Source organism: Megalobrama amblycephala, linkage group LG20 (assembly GCF_018812025.1).
Source record: "Megalobrama amblycephala isolate DHTTF-2021 linkage group LG20, ASM1881202v1, whole genome shotgun sequence".
Lineage (NCBI taxonomy): Eukaryota > Metazoa > Chordata > Actinopteri > Cypriniformes > Xenocyprididae > Megalobrama > Megalobrama amblycephala.
This window is the reverse complement of record NC_063063.1, coordinates 26,693,170-26,715,296: the sequence shown is the minus strand read 5'-3', so window position 1 is coordinate 26,715,296 and position 22,127 is coordinate 26,693,170. Positions and strand designations below refer to the sequence as shown.

General features: G+C 36.5%; 1 protein-coding gene across 1 annotated transcript; it reads right to left on the bottom strand.

Moving 5' to 3' along the window:
- Positions 1-728: 728 nt before the first annotated feature.
- LOC125255443 (pancreatic secretory granule membrane major glycoprotein GP2-like) lies at positions 729-16,528 on the bottom strand. The gene is made up of 16 exons (XM_048170717.1): positions 16,477-16,528; positions 15,963-16,045; positions 15,805-15,831; positions 14,920-15,309; positions 11,346-11,730; positions 11,180-11,257; positions 7,101-7,511; positions 6,123-6,521; positions 5,968-6,027; positions 4,383-4,502; positions 4,117-4,301; positions 3,878-4,029; positions 3,548-3,793; positions 1,448-1,607; positions 1,183-1,285; positions 729-1,057 (listed from the first exon to the last, which is right to left on the bottom strand). The coding sequence occupies exons 4-16, from the start codon at positions 15,019-15,021 to the stop codon at positions 954-956; spliced, it is 2,505 nt and encodes an 834-aa protein (XP_048026674.1). The 5' UTR covers positions 15,022-15,309; positions 15,805-15,831; positions 15,963-16,045; positions 16,477-16,528; the 3' UTR covers positions 729-953.
- Between the last annotated feature and the right edge of the window lie 5,599 nt (positions 16,529-22,127).

The following is a 22,127-nucleotide window of genomic DNA, read 5'->3' as shown; positions in this document are numbered from 1 at the left end:
AAAATGTACATATAATCTTTAGTGCAAGGACAAATATATGAGAAATTCTGGCATGCATGGGTTATTGACGTGTGAATGCAATGTTGACAGGAGTTCTTGCAATTGTGATGAAAGACAATCTTAAAGCTTGCACTGATCTAATCGACATGGACTGCGATTCTCAAAAACATCATAAGTAGATCGTAGAGATTGATAATTTCTATGATCTACTTAAGCTTATAGTGATTTTGCGCATGGCTGGTCAAGCATATTAGTTATTCACAGTAAATGACACATGCATTTTTTAATTTTTGATACATTAGATATAGCCTAAATCAATAGGTAGACTTATTATTGGCTCATGAATGAAAATACAACATGAATGAACTGTCACATAAATCAACAAAACCAAACAGAAATCAGTTTGCTTATTTCACTTTTATATATTATTTATAATACTTCATCCCATATGAGTAAAGTATTTCCACCATGAAATAAAAAAGGTAATTGCAACTTTTTTTTTTTGTCATGAGTGCAAGTTTATATCTAACAATTCTGACTTTTTTCCCAGAATTGCAAGATATAAACTCACAATTGTGAGTTATACAGTCAGAATTGCAAGAAAAAAGTCAGAATTTTGAGTTTATATCTCACAATTCTGACTTTATAACTCGCAATTGCATGTTATAAAGTTAGAATTACGAGATATAACACAATTCTGAGAAAAAAGTCAGAATTGTGAGAAAAAAAGTCTCAATTACCTTTTACATTTTTTTTTATTTAGTGGCAGAAACAAGCTTCCATAGTACAGAGACTAGTTACATTTATCAAAATAAAATCAGTTCAACAATATCTGCAAATTAGTATTTTTAACATAAGGAGATTTAATAACACAAGTCAGCATGTTCACCAAAATGAGATTATAAAACATTAATCAAAAAGAGATTACAGGAAGAATGCCAAGTTCAAATATTCTAAAAGGATATCAGGACACTCATCATAGAAATGAGTAACATCATCAGAGAAGCACACAGACATGGAGCCCTGGAACCCTGCACTTGGTTTGGGAGCTGTTCACCTATGAAGAGTCAATGTAAAGTAGCGTGTGATTTGTGATCAATTGCAAACATCAACTATGTCAGATATGCATCAGCAATAGACCACACAACTAAATTAGTCTCTTTTTATAATTCCATAAATCACCTTTGCTAAGGTCAGACCACATCAATGGACCCATGGATATGGAAGTACTCTCATGGATGTCCACAGATCTGCCCTTTCTCCCGTGTTGTTCAGAGTCACAGTGCTAAAAGTAACAAAGGCATGGCATTCAGGCTGTATGTCAATTTATGTCATCAAATAATTATCATCTTAGTCACAAGCATCCACAGCAGAAGACAACCACAAGTATCCATTATGGGTGTGAACTTTATGAAACATTATGTTGTTACAGGATTTGTAAACTCACCACTGAGCAGCGATTGTCTGACAGAAGGCAAAGGTGAATAGAGCAGTGCAGGTAAACCTTTGCGGAGTTTGCAATGAACGTAAACATGCTGAAGGAGAAACGGCTGGATGTGGAAACACCATTCTGCAGAAGCTCCACTTTGTCATTTGGACTGGGACACCTGGGCATATTGAGAATGATAATCATCAACAAATTTGGAAAAAAGGGGGAATATTTGGGGCGGTGGTGCCTTGGCACTAGGGATGCACCAATGTATCTGCCAATAATAGATAATCGGTTGATAAAAGTGATTGTTTTCACTATTTAAAAACAGCCGAGGATCGGGGCTGATTATACCCAGTCAAAAAATGTGTCAGACTCCAACTCAGACTGTAGAAAACGGTCCTTGTGTTGAATTTAGGGCTGTCGAAGTTAACACAAAAATAACACATTAACAGTTAAAAAATAGTGACGTTGAAGCAGGCTCTGAATCACATATTTCTAGCCAGGGTTGACAGGTTCATGGATTTTGCCTACTCCAATTTGTACTTGCTACATTTCCCTGAATCTAAAGCAAATTCAAAATGATCAATACTTTTTTTGTTAATTTATATGAACCAAATATACACTCACCTAAAGGATTATTAGGAACACCATACTAATACTGTGTTTGACCCCCTTTCGCCTTCAGAACTGCCTTAATTCTACGTGGCATTGATTCAACAAGGTGCTGAAAGCATTCTTTAGAAATGTTGGCCCATATTGATAGGATAGCATCTTGCAGTTGATGGAGATTTGTGGGATGCACATCCAGGGCATGAAGCTCCCGTTCCACCACATCGCAAAGATGCTCTATTGGGTTGAGATCTGGTGACTGTGGGGGCCATTTTAGTACAGTGAACTCATTGTCATGTTCAAGAAACCAATTTGAAATGATTCGAGCTTTGTGACATGGTGCATTATCCTGCTGGAAGTAGCCATCAGAGGATGGGTACATGGTGGTCATAAAGGGATGGACATGGTCAGAAACAATGCTCAGGTAGGCCGTGGCATTTAAACAATGCCCAATTGGCACTAAGGGGCCTAAAGTGTGCCAAGAAAACATCCCCCACACCATTACACCACCACCACCAGCCTGCACAGTGGTAACAAGGCATGATGGATCCATGTTCTCATTCTGTTTACGTCAAATTCTGACTCTACCATCTGAATGTCTCAACAGAAATCGAGACTCATCAGACCAGCCAACATTTTTCCAGTCTTCAACTGTCCAATTTTGGTGAGCTCGTGCAAATTGTAGCCTCTTTTTCCTATTTGTAGTTGAGATGAGTGGTACCCGGTGGGGTCTTCTGCTGTTGTAGCCCATCCGCCTCAAGGTTGTGCGTGTTGTGGCTTCACAAATGCTTTGCTGCGTACCTCGGTTGTAACGAGTGGTTATTTCAGTCAAAGTTGCTCTTCTATCAGCTTGAATCAGTCGGCCCATTCTCCTCTGACCTCTAGCATCAACAAGGCATTTTCACCCACAGGACTGCCGCATACTGGATGTTTTTCCCTTTTCACACCATTCTTTGTAAACCCTAGAAATGGTTGTGCGTGAAAATCCCAGTAACTGAGCAGATTGTGAAATACTCAGACCGGCCCGTCTGGTACCAACAACCATGCCACGCCCAAAATTGCTTAAATCACCTTTCTTTCCCATTCTGACATTCAGTTTGGAGTTCAGGAGATTGTCTTGACCAGGACCACACCCCTAAATGCATTGAAGCAACTGGCATGTGATTGGTTGATTAGATAATTGCATTAATGAGAAACTGAACAGGTGTTCCTAATAATCCTTTAGGTGAGTGTAAGTTGTTCCTTCAAATATAAGTTGTAAATGAAAATGAATTCACAAAGAGTTATTTCATTCATCAGGTTTGTACCTGATGAAGACCTGACTGGTTTTATCAATTACCTTTGTGGAGCTGTTATTTTAGTGTGCAGATATCTATCCCTTTTTGTCAAATGAATTTATGTCCAATAAATAAAAGATTTTAAAAAATATACCTAAAATGCACCATTTGCATACCTGAAGTTTTAGAGAAAAATAAAATAAAATAAAATAAAATAGCCATGGCTTACATGTCAACGATGAGGTCCCAGCGGACAGAGTAATGGGGATCATTCACAGGTGTAGCCCAACATGTGTCAATCACTGAAGCAAACTGACTGCTGTCGACTCCATCAACACGAACTTCCACAAAAATACTTTTGCTCAGCTCTACGTTCACACTCCCACTGTAGGGGTGTAAGAATTCAGCATCCTGATAGGGAATCATCCTGACCTGATAGGTCCCTTGACCAGCAGGAAGGATTCTGTGCACAATGCTGTTGAAATAACAAACAAATCATTTTAAAGCAATTTAGAGACTCGTGTTCAGAATTTATTTATTCTAAATAAGTGAGTCGCACCTCTCCAGAAGGTTGATGTCCATTGTGAGTGATTGGGTTTGTGAGTACACACAGCGGAAATGGATCCTCAGATATTTTTCCCTGCTGATTATATTCCCAGATCCAGAATCCCCCAGAATAAAGTTCTCATAGATGAAGTGGGTGCCATTGGCCTGTTGGGACATATTGTTTGAATATTTTAATTGCTAATAATTATATGTTTGTTGTTCTTCTGACCATGTGTACATAATGATTCCTACCACAAGACTTGTACCACAGATGTGGTCATTGTTGTCAAAATAGAACTCCACTCTGCCATTCCGGACTGTTCCTCTGCAGCTGGGATCATTGAGGTGTAAGATGTCAGAAGAAAAACCAGCCTCAAAGAGCTGACAGCGAGACAGAGACATGAAGCCAGAGCTGCTTTCACAGGTTTCAATGAAATCTGAGAGAGAAAAGTCAAGAGAATGTTAGCAGTGATCAAAAACAAATATATAATCAATGATGTATTTGAAATAAGTCCAACCAAAGGAGCCAAGCTGAGAACTGTTATGGCTGTCCTTGCAGAAACAGCCGTAAACACCATGTTCCTCTTCACAGCGTTCATCCTCAGTGCAGTTGAGCTCAGAACAGCGGTCTCCTTCAACTAAGAGGAGAATTCACTTTTTTGATATTTTATATCACTTAACATTCAATTTATTTCAAGCGATGAAGACATTTTTGATGGTTTGAGATTGAGTTTTCGATATTAACTAGTTGCTTATTAGCATGCATATTTATAGGATATTGGCTGTTTAAGCACATATTAATGCCTTCTGCAAGACCATATTCTACACCCCTTAAAGGGATAGTTCACCCAAAAATGAAAAGTCTGTCATCATTTACTCCCCCTCAAGTTCTTCCAAACCTGTATAAATTTCTTTGTTCTGCTGTACGCAAGGGAAGATATTTGGAATAATGTTTGTAATTAAGCAGATCTCGCCCCCCACTGACTGCCAGAGTTTTTTTTTTTTTTTTCTACACTAAAAAATGCTGGGTTAAAAACAACCCAAATTGGGTTGAAAATGGACAAACCCAGCGATTGGGTTGTTTTAACCCAGCAGTTGGGTTAAATGTTTGCCCAACCTGCTGGGTAGTTTTACTTAACCCAACTATTGTTTGAAAATGACTATATGGCTGACTTAAAATGAATCTAAAATGAAATTAAAATGTTCATTTATTAAACATATTAATAAATGTTAATTTTCAAGATATTTTGGGTTCATTTTAAGTAAGCAATACTGTAATTTTTAAACAATAGTTGAGTTAAGTAAAACTACCCAGCAGGTTGGGCAAACATTTAACCCAACTGCTGGGTTAAAACAACCCAATCGCTGGGTTTGTCCATTTTCAACCCAACTTGGGTTGTTTTTAACCCAGCATTTTTTAGAGTGTACTATGGTAGTCAATGATCTTCATTTTTTGGTGAACTATCCCTTTAATCCTAACTAATACAAGGTAACTTAACAAGTACCTTATACACTCTAAAAAATGCTGGGTTAAAAACAACCAAAATTGGATTAAATATGGACAAACCCAGTGATTGGGTTGTTTTGACCCAGCAGTTGGGTTAAATGTTTGACCAACCTGCTGGGTAGTTTAGATTTTAACAATTGATTTAATATATGTCTAGCTTAAAATGATGCCAAAATATGTTTTATAATAATCAAAAGGTGAGCATTTAGTAATAAGCAATTTAATACATGTTTATTATCTAATTGTTATTGATTAAACATATTAATAAATCTGAATTTCTTAAACATATTAATAAATGTTAATATGGTCATTTTTAACCCAACCACTGGGTTCAAACAACTCGATGAGTTTGTCCATATTTAACCCATATTTTGGATTATTTAATAAGCAGTAATTAGGAGTTTATTAAGACAAAAGTCATAGTTAATAGTTAGTTAATAATTGGACCCTAATCTAAAGTGTGACCAAATTTACACACTAATGTCAATAATTGACAAAAAAAAAAAAAAAAACATAAAAAGAACACTATAAACTTTGAGTCTACCCGTACTATATATTGGCATGACAAACTCAAATCTCTGATCAAAATACTTTACCACTGGTTTCTGTAACTGGGATTGCCTCTGCTGTTGTGTACATTGTTGTCGGGTTTGTGACTTTTGAAATGGGAAATGTTTATAAATTAATGTCAATCATTTTCAGAATTATAATTAAATTATATATACATTAAAAAAGAAAACAATGTGTTTACCTGCACAGTAAGCTGCACAGTATCTTGGCCTGATAAACTCATACACATAATAATTTCCTGGACAAGCTTTGACTTGAATGGGATGAAATGTGTAACCACAGCAGTCTCTCGAAGTGGAACCACAGACGTGCCGGGTGACCACTCCATCTTCTAGCTGTGGGTGAAGGCCGTTGAGCCACATTGCGTGATATGTGCCACACATGCCATAACTAACACATGACTCTGGCATCTGGGCACTCTGACCATTAACGAACAGCCTGTACCAGCCATTCCAGTTGACATCACCATCACATCTTATATTGCTGTAATCATCAGTTAAAGTTTTATTTGCTCTCCACGGCTCATCCAGACTGTTATAACTGTAGCAGGGGTCAACACTTGGTGGACTGGAGACAACAACTGTTAAGGAAAATTAAAGAGAGAACTTAGCTATTTGATTTCTACTCACATCAAGTTGCTAGTTGTCACAAAGTATATACAGTAACAATAACTGAGGTTGTGAGTTAAAAATCAGAGAACACAGATGTGTATTTTCCTCTAGCAGTGATTTTTCCTTTTTCAAACAAATGTGTAGGCTACACTAGACATTTTACATGCCTATGAAAAACAATTGCATACAAGAAAACAGACCATACACATAACCGAAACACAATAATATGCATGCAAATAACAAGCATTTAATGCGTGCTAAGAAGTTTCTTGTGCGTAAGCATAATATTACTTGTGCGTGCTCAAATGTCATTTTAGTGGCACCATAACTTTAAATGTAATGTTATACACTTCATAAACTACAATAACTATTGGTCAAAAAATTGACTGATATTTTATATTTCGCTGTTTCATGAAGAGCGGTGTTTTAATATTTTTTTTTATAAATTATAATTTTTATAATAATCTATAATAGCCTTTTTAAATGGGCAAGTTTCTATTGTGACATCATGCCTTGCTATTGTACATTATGATGGAGAATGACTATACCTGCACAATATGCTGGAGCTGGGATCATTCGATTAGGTCTTACAAGTTTGTAGACATAATAATTTCCAGGACAAGCTTTGACTTGGATTGGGTTGGATCTGAAGTAACGGCACACTTCAAGATTACCGCCATAGACGTCACGAGTAACAACTCCATCTTCTAGCTGAGGATGAGGGCCATCGAGCCACAGAGGACTATAACCTCCACAGTACATATGACTGAAACACCACTCAGGCATCTGAGCACTCGATCCATTAATGTAGAATCGATACCAGCCATCCCATTCAACACGAGTGTCATCATATTCATGCATATGTTCATAAATATTAAAGAAATCATCTGGGCTTCTTTTATGTTCATCAAGAATGGTGTAGTCAATGCATGGGTCAACATCTGTGTTGGTTGCAGCTGCTGAGATCAAACAAAAGGAACAATCACAAAATCAATGAGAGGTTTGACGTCTTGGAGCAGTCAAAGACACATACATCTCCCAAATATGATACATGCATAGAAAGCTTGTAAATCTTTCCACATTCTAACAATCCTAAAAGTGTAATGATCCCCAATTACTTTATATCTACTCAGCTGGGACTTAATATGTCGAATTGAGAAACCTTGTGGCCTTTAAGTGAACTGCAGCCACAAATTATTGCTCTTGCTCACATTCGTGCACCGTACAAGATCATCAGTCTGAACCTGATTCAGTGACGTGATTTACTCACGGCGAAGATGTTTTTTGTTCTTGGCTTAGAAGTAAAAATTTGGAAATACCTTTGCAGCGAACATCCAGATGCCATCCACGCTGCTGAGAGCGACGGTTAGATGAATATGTTCCTCTCAATGACAAAATAAACACACAACAAAAATCACAGCGCGGAGAAAGCGGTGGTTAAGAAAGCATCTGATCATGATGTGGATATGTTTACACCAGCTCTGCAATTCGCTGGCATCATGTCAACAGATGAGGTAATTAAAATTACACTGTTATGATAGTTTAATTATAAATTTTATAAAGACTATAGTTTAAATTAATCCATTTTCTTTGCATGATACATTGACATAGGGGCCTCATAGTGTGTGTATGCTAAAATCCACACCAATGTTATAACGGTCTTTAGACAAGTGCTCATACTATGGCAAGCAGTTTTGACTTTTATTCATTCTCAGGATATGAATTCTTGATATCAACAATTCAATTCTAGATATCAGGAATTACTAGAGGAACTAGAGGAACATTTCCACTAGTAACAAAAGCAATTTTTGATATCAGAAATAAGTACATTTCCACTATTAAATATGTAAATTCTTGATATCAACAATTCAATGTTCACTAGTTAAAGGTGCCCTCGAATGAAAAATTGAATTTATCTTGGCATTCTTAAATAACAAGAGTTCAGTACATGGAAAAGACATACAGTGAGTCTCAAACTCCATTGTTTCCTCCTTCTTATATAAATCTAATTTGTTTAAAAGACCTCAGAAGAACAGGCGAATCTCAACATAACACCGACTGTTACGTAACAGTCGAGGTGTACGCCCCCAATATTTGCATATGCCAGCCCACGTTTCCAACATTATAAAAGGCATTACACAAGGGCAGCCAGTATTAACGTCTGGATGTGCACAACCAAATCATCAGACTAGGTAAGCAAGCAAGAACAATAGCGAAAAATGGCAGATGGAGCAATAATAACTGACATGATCCATGATAACATGATATTTTTAGTGATATTTGTAAACTGTCTTTCTAAATGTTTCGTTAGCATGTTGCTAATGTACTGTTAAATTTGGTTAAAGTCACCATCGGTTATTACTGTATTCACGGAGACAAGAGAGCCGTCGCTATTTCATTTTTAGACACTTGCAGTCTGTATATTTCATAAACACAACTTCATTCTTTATAAATCTCTCCAACAGAGTAGCATTAGCCGTTAGCCACGGAGCACTATCAAACTCATTCAAAATCAGAAGTAAACAATATAACAGTATACAATACTCACATAATCCGATGCATGCATGCCGCATGCATGACGAACACTTTGTAAAGATCCATTTTTAGGGTTATATTAGCTGTGTAAACTTTGTTAAGGCACTGTTCAAGGCAAGCGCGAGCTCTGTGGGCGGAGAGCACGGGATTTAAAGGGGCCACAGCATAAAATCGGCGCGTTTATAATGATGACCCAAAATAGGCAGTTAAAAAAATTAATTAAAAAATATCTATGGGGTATTTTGATCTGAAATATTCAGGGGACACCTTAGACTTATATTACATCTTTTAAAAACATAATCTAGGGCACCTTTAAAATGTTAATTTTTGATATCAAGAATTACATTTCAATGTTTCAAAAAGAATTCTTGATATCTGTAATTGTATTTTCACTAGTGAAATGTGACCATAGGCTGCCATTCAAATTCAATTGTTGATATCAAGAATTGATTTCTTACTAGTTGAAATTCAAATTTCACATATCAGGGGCCTCATTTATAAAACGTGCGTACACACAAATTTGATCTTAGAGTGTGCATATGTTCGTTTTTCGGAATCACACGTACACACATTTGAGAAATTATCTTAGATCAAACGTTTCTACGCAACATTTTATAAATGAGGCCCCATATTCTTACTAGAAAAATCATAATTTTTGATATCATTAATTACTTTGTTACTAGAGCAAATATCTACTCTTGATATCAACAATTGAATTGCTACTAGTAACAATGTTAATTTTTGATGTCAGTAATTTGATTGTCACTAGTGACAGTGTTAGTTTCTGATATCATGAATGTGATTGTTTCTAGTCCTTCTCTTTTCGAAGGACGTCCTGTTTTTTTTTAACCGACCGCAGAGAGTCAGGACATCAGTTTAACATCTCATCCGAAGGACGGTGCTTCTTGACAGTATAGTGTCCCCATCACTATACTGGGGTGTTAGGACCCACACAGACCACAGGGTGAGCACCCCCTGCTGGCCTCACTAACACCTCTTCCAGCAGCAACCTAGTTTTCCCAGGAGGTCACCCATCCAGGTACTGACCAGGCTCAGCCCTGCTTAGCTTCAGTGGGCAACCAGTTTTGGGCTACAGGGTGAAATGGCTGCTGGCTGTGCGTATGGCTACTAGTAAGAACTGTATTTCTGTTTTTTTTAAATTGGAATTTCAACTAGTAAGAAATCAATTCTTAATATCAACAACTGAATTTGAATGGCAGCCTATGGTGACATTTCACTATAGTGAAAATACAATTACAGATATCAAGAATTCTAGTTCCCTTTCATGGGAACTGTCGACGCTACGTCATATGACGTTATGGGTTCCCATAACATCATATGACGTAGTGTCTTGCTCCCTTATTCAGGGAACCAGGGTTACACAAGTAACCCGAGACGTTCCCTTTCATGGGAACTGTCGACGCTACGTCATATGACATTATGGGAACCAATAACATCATATGACGTAGCGTCTCGTTCCCTTATTCAGGGAACCAGGGTTACACAAGTAACCCGAGACGTTTTTACTAGTGGAAATGTAATTCTTGATATCAAAAATTTGCATTTTAACTAGTGAAAATTGAATTCTTGATATCAAGAATTAACATTGTTTTCTAGTGGAAATGTAATTCCTGATTTTAAAAATTGCCACTGTTACTAGTATCAAGAAGTATCTGATATCAACAATTGAATTGTTGATATCAAGAATTCATATCCTGAGAATGAATAAAAGTCCAAATGTTTTTTGCCATATTAGCTCCACGTCAGGTTCTAAGCAGACGTAGGAGTACTGAATGTTGGAGTACGCAAGTACGCGGAGATGGATTCTCAAGCAAAGGATTTGGACGTTGACTGGTGCTCTGTTATATGTTAATGCAGAAGAGAGGTTCTTGGGAGTGCGTGTAACCTTCACATTCTTTGAATTTCCCAGTGAAACCGGCCCGTGTCCTTCACATAAAAATCAGGCTTTCATATACAATCTAGTTGTCTAGGGAGGTCTTGTTTTCAAGTTTTGTTACAAGCTGTTCACACATTGGCAATACAAAAAGTGATTAATACATGAAAATTTGACTGAATGTCATTGTCAACCTACACAAAGTCATGTCGAATGCAGTTACTGGAGCTGGAGCTGGAGCTGTAATGGACACTGTCGGTGATATAGTGTTGACATCTGAAAGGAAGAAATTTGAAGACATGACTTAAAGAATAAAGAAATAATTCAAAGATTATTTAAGGGAAAATGAGGTAAAATAGTGTACCTATACAGTAACCTGCACAATGGAATTGTTTTACAAGTTCATATACATAGTAATTTCCTGGACAGGCTTTGACCCTGATGGGGAAAAAAGTGCGACCACAGCAGTCTGAATCTTCAACCCCACAGACCTCCCTGATCACCACTCCATCTTCTATCTGTGGGTGAGGACCAGTGAGCCACAGACTGCGGATTGCGTTACAGCTGTATACATTAACACAGCTTTCTGGCATTCGAATGTCCATTCCATTGTAGAAAAGTCGGTACCAGCCATTCCAAGGGAAAGATTCATGACAAAGGTAAAGTCCACTTTCATTAGTGGCTCTCCAGGGATTATCCAGAGATTGATAGTTGTGACAAGGATCATCGTTGATAGCTGTCAAAAGCAACTGTTAAGGAAGGGAAAAAAATCTTAGCTTCTTCATCAAAACTGAATCGAGCATGGTGACAGCTATATTTGCGTTGTTTTATCACCTGACTTCACTAAAGAAAAAATGACGCATGGATCAGCACTATTTCAGTGCATTTAGCCCATGGTTAAATTGAAATTTCATGTGCTTGGTGAATAAGACACATGGGTTTTACATTGAAATACAACATGCTAAAATAATGTGAATGTTGGTGACGTTGCCCCACAATTTTCAGAGTAAATATGACAGTATTATAAGTGTGTCTTAAATGCACAATGATGTAGTGTGACCATGTTTAGCATGTCAAGTCTAACAGGCTAATAATAATGTTAAAATAATATAATAAAAAATACTAACATTAGCTTTCGATTTAGAAAGAATAAATATGTCATATACAAAAAAGTCCAATCCAGGCACATTGGGAAAAACATGCCCATGGTGACATTACCTTGGTTTTTGCCCATTTCAAGACAGTCAAAGTGAAATATCCAATGCTAAAAGTGCATTCAGTGTTATTTGAATTTGATAAACGTAATTCTGCAGCATTTTATGACATTGGTTGTTCTACATATCCCGGCAGTTTGGAAATTAAAGGGATAGTTCACCCAAAAAATGAAAATTATCCCATGATTTAATCAACCTCAAGCCATCCTAGACATATATGATACCTGTCTTTCAGACAAACACAATCAGAGATACAGTAGATTTAAAAAATATCCATATTTAAAGGTGCCCTAGATTCAAATATTTAATTTACCTCAGGCATAGTTAAATAACAAGAGTTCAGTACATGGAAAAGACATACAATGAGTCTCAAACTCCATTGTTTCCTCCTTCTTATATAAATCTCATTTGTTTAAAAGACCTCCGAAAAACAGGCAAATCTCAACATAACACCGACCGTTACGTAACAGTCGGGATCATTAATATGTACGCCCCCAATATTTGCATATGCCAGCCCATGTTCCCAACATTATGAAAGGCATTAGACAAGGGCAGAACGTCTGGATGTGCACAGCTGAATCAAAAGACTAGGTAAGCAAGCAAGGACAATAGCAAAAAATGACAGATGGAGCAATAATAACTGACATGATCCATGATAACATGATATTTTTAGTGATATTTGTAAATTGTCTTTCTAAATGTTTCGTTAGCATGTTGCTAATGTACTGTTAAATGTGGTTAATGTTACCATCGTTTCTTACTGTATTCACAGAGACAAGAGCCGTCGCTATTTTCATTATTAAACACTTGCAGTCTGTATAATGCATAAACACAACTTCATTCTTTATAAATCTCTCCAACAGTGTAGCATTAGCCATTAGCCACGGAGCATAGCCTCAAACTCATTCAGAATCAATGTAAACATCAAAATAAACACTGTACTTACGCGATAAGACATGCTGCATGATGAACACTTTGTAAAGATCCATTTTGAGGGTTATATTAGCTGTTTGAATTTTTTTTATGTTGTTTAAGGCAAGCGCGAGCTCTTGGGGCGTGGAGCACGAGAATTAAAGGGCCACACACCCTGAATCGGCTCAATTTCTAATTATGCCCCAAAATAGGCAGTTAAAAAAATGAATTAAAAAAAATCTATGGGGTATTTTGAGCTGAAACTTCACAGACACATTCAGGGGACACCTTAGACTTATATTACATCTTTTAAAAAAAAAAGTTCTAGGGCACCTTTAAAACTTAAAGGATTAGTCCACTTTTAAATACACTTTACCTGATAAATTTACTCACCCCCATGTCATCCAAGATGTTCATGTCTTTCTTTCGTCAGTCGAAAAGAAATGAAGGTTTTTGAGGAAAACATTCCAGGATTATTCTCCTTACAGTGGATTTCAATGGCTACCAACAGGTTGAAGGTCAAAATTACAGTTTCAGTGCAGCTTCAAGGGCTTTAAACGATACCAGATGAGTAATAAGGGTCTTATCTAGCGAATCGATCGGTCATTTTCAAAAAAAATACAACCGTTTATGCTTTATAAACAAAATATCGCCTTGAACGTACTTTCCGCTTCCGCATTCTTCATAACGCTTACGCTGAATGTTCTACGCCTACCCTATTCTACTTACGGAACGAACGCGGCGCCAGTTTCGTTTTTTTCCGTAACTTGAATAGATAAGATAGATAAGACCCTTATTACTCATCTGGTATCGTTTAAAGCCCTTGAAGCTGCACTGAAACTGTCATTTTGACCTTCAATCTGTTGGTAGCCATTGAAATCCACTGTAAGGAGAAAAATCCTGGAATGTTTTCCTCAAAAACCTTCATTTCTTTTCGACTGACGAAAGAAAGACATAAACATCTTGGATGACATGGGGGTGAGTAAATTTATCAGGAAAAGTGTATTTAAAAGTGGACTAATCCTTTAAATTCAAATAACTTGCTTCTGGCAGACAACTGTCCATATACTGCGCAAGTCGAATTGCGCCAAATGAGAAACCCGTGATTTAAACAAATAGGGCTGGGCAACAAACTCAAGCTCATCTTCTCTTATATCGAAATCCTCCAACATTTCTCTTTAAAATTTCTCGTTTTAGACTTCTAATACACAGTGTGAACAGTGAACAGTGTTTTTGTTTTGCTCTGTCCTCTGCACTTTCGTATTTGTCATTATTTCATGCGTTGGGTCAGAGGTTACTCTTCCACCGCAAATCGATGTGTACGAATGTTTGCTGGAAGCTAGTTATTATAGTCAATAAAGTTTTAAATATGGATATTTTTCTTACAAAAACAATTCGCTTCAGAAGGCCTTTATTAACCCCCATGGAGCGTATGGATTATTTTTATGATGGATGGATGCTTTTTTTTTTTTGTCTTCAAAATGTGACTAAACTCATATAAACAGAGCTGCCCATGTGATATAAAGATCAAAATGTAGCTATTAGTGTACAAATAATGCACTATTGTAAAAGTGTTTTAAAGAGCAAGGAACCACTTAAAAATAAGTCTTTAATCCATAATCTGACCCTCATAATTTGTTTGAAAAGGAATAAAAGTTTTTGCCATTCTACAGCCTCTACTGTTTATTTCAGCTGGAAACCGCAGTGAACTGCAGTTTGTTTTTGCAAAAATGTAGTTAGAGAGGCACATTGTTCTAATGACTCTAATGACAAGTCTTTAACAGAGCAGAATGTAAACATGTAATGCCGCACCTGCGCAGTATGAACCAGAGAGTGACTCATCAGGTCTGACAAGTTTATAGACATAATAATCTCCACAGGCTTTGATTTGGATGGGGGCGGAACTATGTTCATCACACTGACCCCCTGGATGAAATCCCAAAACTTCACGTGTCACCACCCCATCTTCAAGTTGTGGATGAGAACCATTGAGATACAGTCCTTCAAAACCACCACATCCTGAGAAACCCACACACCACTCAGACATCTGAGCACTTTTTCCATTCAAATACAGCCGATACCAGCCACTCCATTCAACAAGGCTGTCATCATAATCTCTATGTTGATCAGCACGAATGTCTCTCCATGGGTTATCCAGTACTGTGTATTCAAAGCATGGGTCAGTACTCAAAGTTGTGGCTTCTGTCAAAAGAGACAAAAGGTGCTAGTTAATAGAGAGACAAAAACATGACAAATTGTACAATTACAATTGCTTTTCTGAACTGGCATTATTTTTGCAGCTTGATTTGCTAATGAATAAATAACCGAGTAGCATACTAATGATTCGATTCCTATACAAAATTTCCAAAACTACTGAGAATCTTGACTTCATCTACCCCTTAGGAGCCTCAGTATAACCTCTGATGGGTTTTGTTGATTTCAGTGTAAAGTTCATTAAATGTATTGCAGATTAAAAATCTAAAAAGTGAAAATATGTGTGCTCAGACTGTAAAATAAAGATAAAAAGACTGCAAAAATGATTATACTTTTGGAGCATTTTGTAAATCCCTGACATCTTGACTACTACTGTTTGTTTGTTTGCTTATTTATTTTTGAAAGAATATATTTTAAGGGGAAGAACTGATGGATTGTAATTCATGATGAAGCTGACACCAAGTAGAAGAAATATTAGCCTACCTGATGTTTGTCCATTGATTCTTTCAGCTGTTAAATACAACAGATTCTTGTCAGTTCTCTTGACTTGCAGTCAAGCATCTTGTCAATTCACGTATTTAATTGTGTGACATTCTAAATTCTTGGCCACGGGTTGGTATTTTTATAGATGCAAAACTTACCATTATCCAGCAGCAGTACTGTCACGCACAATGAGATTAGAAACCTCATTGTTGCAGACTGTTCCTGAAGATGTCAAACTTCTCTGTGAAAAATAGTCATGGATCATGCAACCCTATCAATCACTATCTTAGTTTGTAATTTCTTTGTCATAAATTTAACATCCATTAATGAACAGTGAGTTCTATTGCATACAGTGCATATAAACATTTCTACTTTCAGTGGTGATATTGTGCCACTCATTATTTTACTGCACCAATACAACTACTATATAAAATTTGCCAATGAATATGTAAACTTTTTATAATTTTATTATATAGACAGAATAGCATCCTTTAGCATTAGCGTTACTTGTTGTGTAAATTAATAAAGTTACTTCACTTTAATTATTTTAAGTAACAGATTTCGCCAAACAAATCGATGAAATATGGTATTCAAGGATGTATGGGGGGGGGGGAAAGAAACATAAAATGACTGAAAAAGTGTAAAAGTAAAGCCAGATGAGATGAACCTTACCTAAGCTGAAATGGCTGCAGAGATTGTCTCTTCAGAAGTTGACAGAATAATGAGATGCTGAACTGCATGTCTCAGATTCTTATAATTCTATAATGGTACGGTAGGCGGACTACAACTGAAACTAGGAGTTATTTTTCAGCAGTGTTCTTTAAACCAGTTTTTAATTTCTTATACTGTTGAGTGAGGAGAATCTATGGTATGTTTGTCATGGTATGATGTTCGCTGCTGTTTTTAAGCAAGCACAATGTTGCTGTCTTACATTTATATTTATTCATTGAACTTACCCAGATTGACTAATGGTAAGCCTACTAGAAATGACGGGATGGTTTTTGTGAAGAGTCATTTCATTACGTTGCAGCAGGTAACCATATTCATCCGCAGTCACACAGAGCAGAAGCAAAACCAAAACAATGTTCTTCAGCAAAATGCATGCAGTTTTGTTTTTAACCGCTAGGTGGGCCAAAAGTTACATAGAGTACCTTTAACAAATGAGTGTGCAAAACGTTTTTCAGTAAAAGTACAAATATACAAGAAATCAGTGGTGAAATCATGTTTGTATCAGTAAAGAATGAAGAGAAACCAGTCAAACTCCAAGTTATTTACAGAAGTGACATATATGCAAGAAAGCTACAACATGTTTCTGTTATTATGACTGCTGCAAATAAAATGCAGCAAAACAGCTTTTGACATATAAACTGTCTGTGTGAATATTCTGGTGATTGACATGACCTGTTGAGCAAATTTAAACTATAAAACAAGATGCAAACATGAGGATCCCAAACACTTAATCAGATTGTATGTTAAATGCACACACACAGCAAATGACAAATATGTTATTAAAAAAAACGAGCAAAATTCATGCACAATCAGTTTATCTCATATTGTACACTTTATTCTCACAACATTAGTTAGACTAGATTTATAAAATTATTTGTTATATAAAATGATCATTCCATCAGATTAGCAGTCTATCAGTGTATTAAATATTTTAAAGGTTGTGATTTTCTACATTAACACCCAAAGGTCATGTATATATAAAGCTTGTAACAGCATGATATCAGTGCCACAATCATTGAGATAAGGATAAGTAAAAGATTTTGACTAGATGTGTAAAAGAAATGATGGTGATTCTTAGTGGAAATATTCTAGGAGAATATCAGGACACTCATCAGAGATATAAGTGATATAGTCAGAGAACCACACAGCCATGGAGCCCTGGATACTTGCACTTGGTGTGGCACACGAATATCTGTGAACAGAGATTACACAGCAGTCAGCTGATTGGGCAAACAGTGGTCTAAGAGCGCTGATGTTTAATGGCACTGGGAGACTTTTTACTCTCTGCATCCACTGTGTTCCAGAATATGTGAGCGGTACAGAACTACAACACTTGCTATTTTCAAATTCAGATATACATGAACAATATTTTTTTTTCTTGTTTTATAAGTCACCTTTGTTACTGTCAGACCACATCAATGGACCCATGGATATGGAAGCACTGTCATGATTTTTTTACAGATCTGCTCTCTGGTGGTGTTCAGAGTAACAATGTTAAAATACAGATGAAAAGACAACCAAGCTGTGTCAACCAAGGAATCAAGGTCAGCATGGGTCCATCAGGCCCTCTACTGGTAGATGATGTAACTACTGTACACAACTGACATTTTCTCCATTGACTTTATAAATTGATAAATTTGATTAATTTAATACCAACAACTATATCCATGTCCATAAGTAAAATCTGAAAATACTTTCTGAAAAAACTCATTTGTAAACTCTCCACTGAGCAGTGATTGTCTGTCTGAAGGCAAAGGTGAATAGCGCAGTGCATGCAGGTAAACTTTTGTGGAGTTTGCAGTGAAGATAGACATCTTAAAAGAGAAACGGCTGGATGTGGAAACACCATTCTGCAGCAAGTCCACTTTATTGTCATCTGGATTGGGACACCTGAGCATTTTGGAACAGTATAATAAAGATAATACAAAACAAAGTAATTATAAGGTTTGCTAAGTTCAAGTGTTGTACAGTTTAAACAAATCTTGCGCAAGTATTAGTTCAGGCAGACCACGAGTTAAATCAACTCTGCTCAGAGTATATATGGTCCCTCTCTAAATAGTGTTAAAATAACACTCAAGCAGAGTTCAATTTAGTTAGATAATTAAGCAATTAATTAAGTAATGATTGTGCAGTAGTGATGAACACCTGCTATTAACAAGCAGAATCACTGAAGAAATAAAAAACACAAGAACTACAAGTGACTTAAGTCACAGCCTTATTAATTTCTTAATTATCTCCTTAACTTTAACTCTGCTTCAGTGTTATTTTAACACTATTTAGAGAGGGACCATATGCACTCTGAGCAGAGTTGATTTAACTCTGGGGATTTTGCTGTGTAGCTCAGCATTAGCTGACTATCAGTTGTTCAATCTCTCCAATAACAACAATTCTCCTTTCAAGGTACACGTATATACGTGGCACTATTACCAGCTTTTTTTTACCAATCCCGAACCACATCAAACTACAGCCTGCCGATAACGCCCAGAGTAGTGGCAACCACAACCAGTGGGGGGGACACAGCGATCTCCATTTAACACATTTCCATCATTACACTGACATCCCTCCTGGCACTGCAAGCTGCACTGAAATGGAAACGAGAGGCTGGGGCAGGATGCAGGACAGGATGTGCTGCATAATTCATAATGGGTATTTGCCGGACAGGTGGATTCTGGAATTACAAAAGCATAAAAACAGAATGACAGAAATTTTAAATGATTAGTTCACTTTCAAATGAAAATTACCCCAAGCTTTACTCACCCTCAAGCCATCCTAGGTGTATATGACTTTCTTGTTTCTAACGAAGACATCCGGAGAAATATTAATAAATATCCTGACACATCCGAGCTTTATAATGGCAGTAATGCGTTACCAAACGAGTATGAGCTGAAGAAAGTGCATCCATCCACATCCTCCGTGGCTCCGGAGGATTAACCCTCTGGAGTCTGAGGATTTTTGGGTCCCTGGAGAAGTTTTGACATGCCCTGACATTTGTGCTTTTTTCAGTTGCTTATAAACATATTAATGGCAAAAGTGTCACTATATTGTATTCAGCACAACTAGGCTACCATATGTGAGCAACATGTATGTACATGTTTGTATTTTTGAGAGAATAACCTTTATGCATGGTTATTGAAATACAAAAAACTTAAGTCACTGAAATACGGCCACAAAACAAATATTAAATCTGTGTTCACAAGACTTCTGGGTATTGGAGGTTGTAGACTAGAATATTTGCTTCAAAATGATGTAAAAATGATCCTGCCTACTCGTTCACATAAAACAAAATATTGATTTAAATTTTGTAAGACACTTTTTGTCAAGAAGGACAGTATGTGGGAGGCATGAATCTTAATGAATAATGCTGTGATTCACACCTGAGAAGACAAAGATGTGCATAATGACCTACATAATGACCCGCATAATCAATATTGCTCAAAAAGTTGCCCTGTATCATCACTTTTAGTTCTTTAATTAGAAGTTGATACACAAACTTTCACATTAAATATATGAGATAAATCACTGTGGGGGAAAAAGCAATATATATACTGCACAAAATGTTTTAGAAGTAAAAATTATATTAAAAGGATAGTTCACCCAAAAATGAAAATGATCCCATGATTTACTCACCCTCAAGCCATCCTATGTGTATATGACTATCTTCTTTCAGACAAACACAAACAGAGATATATTTAAAAATATCCTTAGGTTTATAATGGCTGTGAATGGGGGGACACGTTTTGAAGCCAAAAATAATGCATCCATCCATAAAAAATAAGACTCTAGTGGATTAATAAAGGCCTTCTGAAGCGAAGCGATGCATTTTTGTAAAAAAAAAAAAAAAAAAAAATCCATTTTTAAAACTTTAGAAATTCAAATAACTAGCTTCTGGCGGACAACCGTATACGCAGAATGTGCAAGTTGACTTGCGCCAAATGAGTAACCCCTGATGCGATGTATGACGCAGGATGTAGGAGTATTGTAAGCTTAGACACCTCTCACGGTTCAAACAAATAGGGCTGTGCAACAAATTTAAGCTCCTCTTCTCTTACATCGAAATCCTCCGACATTTCTTTTTAAAAATTACCTTAATTATTATAATCTTAATTATGACTTTTTTTGTTTTGCTCTATCCTCTGCACCTCCGCATTTGTCATTGCATTGTGCGTCAGGTCAAAGGATACTCTTCCGCTGCAAATCGACTTGATTTTGATAATGAAATTGGAATAGAGATGGATGGTAGTTTATACAAAACAAATTAATATCACAAAATAAGTTGAGTCATATTGAATGAATAGAAGCAACTATATCTGAGATCCAATTTTGTGGCAAACATCATTTACAGATTTAGCATATCTTGAAATTATAATTTTGAAATACATGATACTTTTAGAATATTTGCTATTAAATGAGCATAATTCATTCAAGTCATATCTGCAAATTTATTGTGAAAATATTGTCTGGAAAGTTTCTCAACACCTAAAGCAGTTTTTCATTTTCCTTTTAATGTGACATGACAGAATTCCCATGATATGAGCAGTCTGTTTCTGTGTGCATTGCTATTTAGAAAGAAATATTGTATAATGGTTACTGATGGACTGCAAAATCTTTTATAATATACTGTGCATCACAAAATAAAACTAATTTAATTCCTAGTCATTATCATTTTTATTTTAGTTTTATTTAAGTGTATTTTAGTTTAACTGTGTTGTATTTGCAGTTGTCTTGCCCTTTGATACTACATTTTTTGTTTGTTTGCTTGTTTACCAGACCCACAGGTAAAATGTCTGAATGATAACCTGAAGGTTACAAGTTCACTAAGTCCACTAATGAACAAGCCATGAGCATGAGCCATCACCACTGAGCCCTGGAGGAAGACACTTAACCCCAACTTTCACGAATGAACCCAAGCCTCTTAACAGAAATGTGTTCAACAGAAGTTGGTGGACTGAGCACATTCTGTTGCCGCTTAAATGACAGCAAGAAATGCCTTTATTGGATCAACTTGTTTCTTGCACCACCCATGTCTGTCATAAGTCCTGCAAATGCAGATCATCAACTGAAATTACTTTGCTTAATTATGACAAACGATTGATTGATTGATTGATTGTTGTTTTGTGTTCTTGATGAAAGGAATTCTTGCAATTGTGATGAAAAAGACCTTAAAGCTTCCACTGAACCCCATAATGAATTAGTAAACCTGACTATTCTTCTTTTACTGTTTAGAGTGTGGAATGCAGGATGACGTATAGCACGTTTCTGTTTCCAGAAATAACCTGACTTCAGGACAAAACTGCTGCAAAATGCATCAAAACAATGCATTTTTTCAAGTTTTCTAATAGGTTGTTTGCAATCACGTGGTTCTGGTGACGCGCGAAACACCGGTGGAGGGCAAGCAGTGAAAATTAGAATGGAAGAGATGGAGAAAAGTCCTTTCTGTGCTGATTTAGAAAGGTATAAACAGAAAATCATAACGTATGTTGGACGTGCTCTTTATGTTATGTAGATGAGTGACTTTTCCACTGAATTGAAAGACTTTCCTGCCATCGAGAAGATAGATATAGAGAATGTGAAGCTGCCGTCATGCCGTGTTCAGT

Coding starts and splice junctions, on each gene's coding strand:
- LOC125255443 (XM_048170717.1), bottom strand. CDS start 15,021: ATGAACATAGTTCCGCCCCCATCCAAATCAAAGCCTGTGGAGATTATT. Junction 11,731..14,919: donor CTCTGGTTCATACTGCGCAG/GTGCGGCATTAC, acceptor CTTCCTTAACAG/TTGCTTTTGACAGCTATCAA. Junction 3,794..3,877: donor GACATCAACCTTCTGGAGAG/GTGCGACTCACT, acceptor TTATTTCAACAG/CATTGTGCACAGAATCCTTC.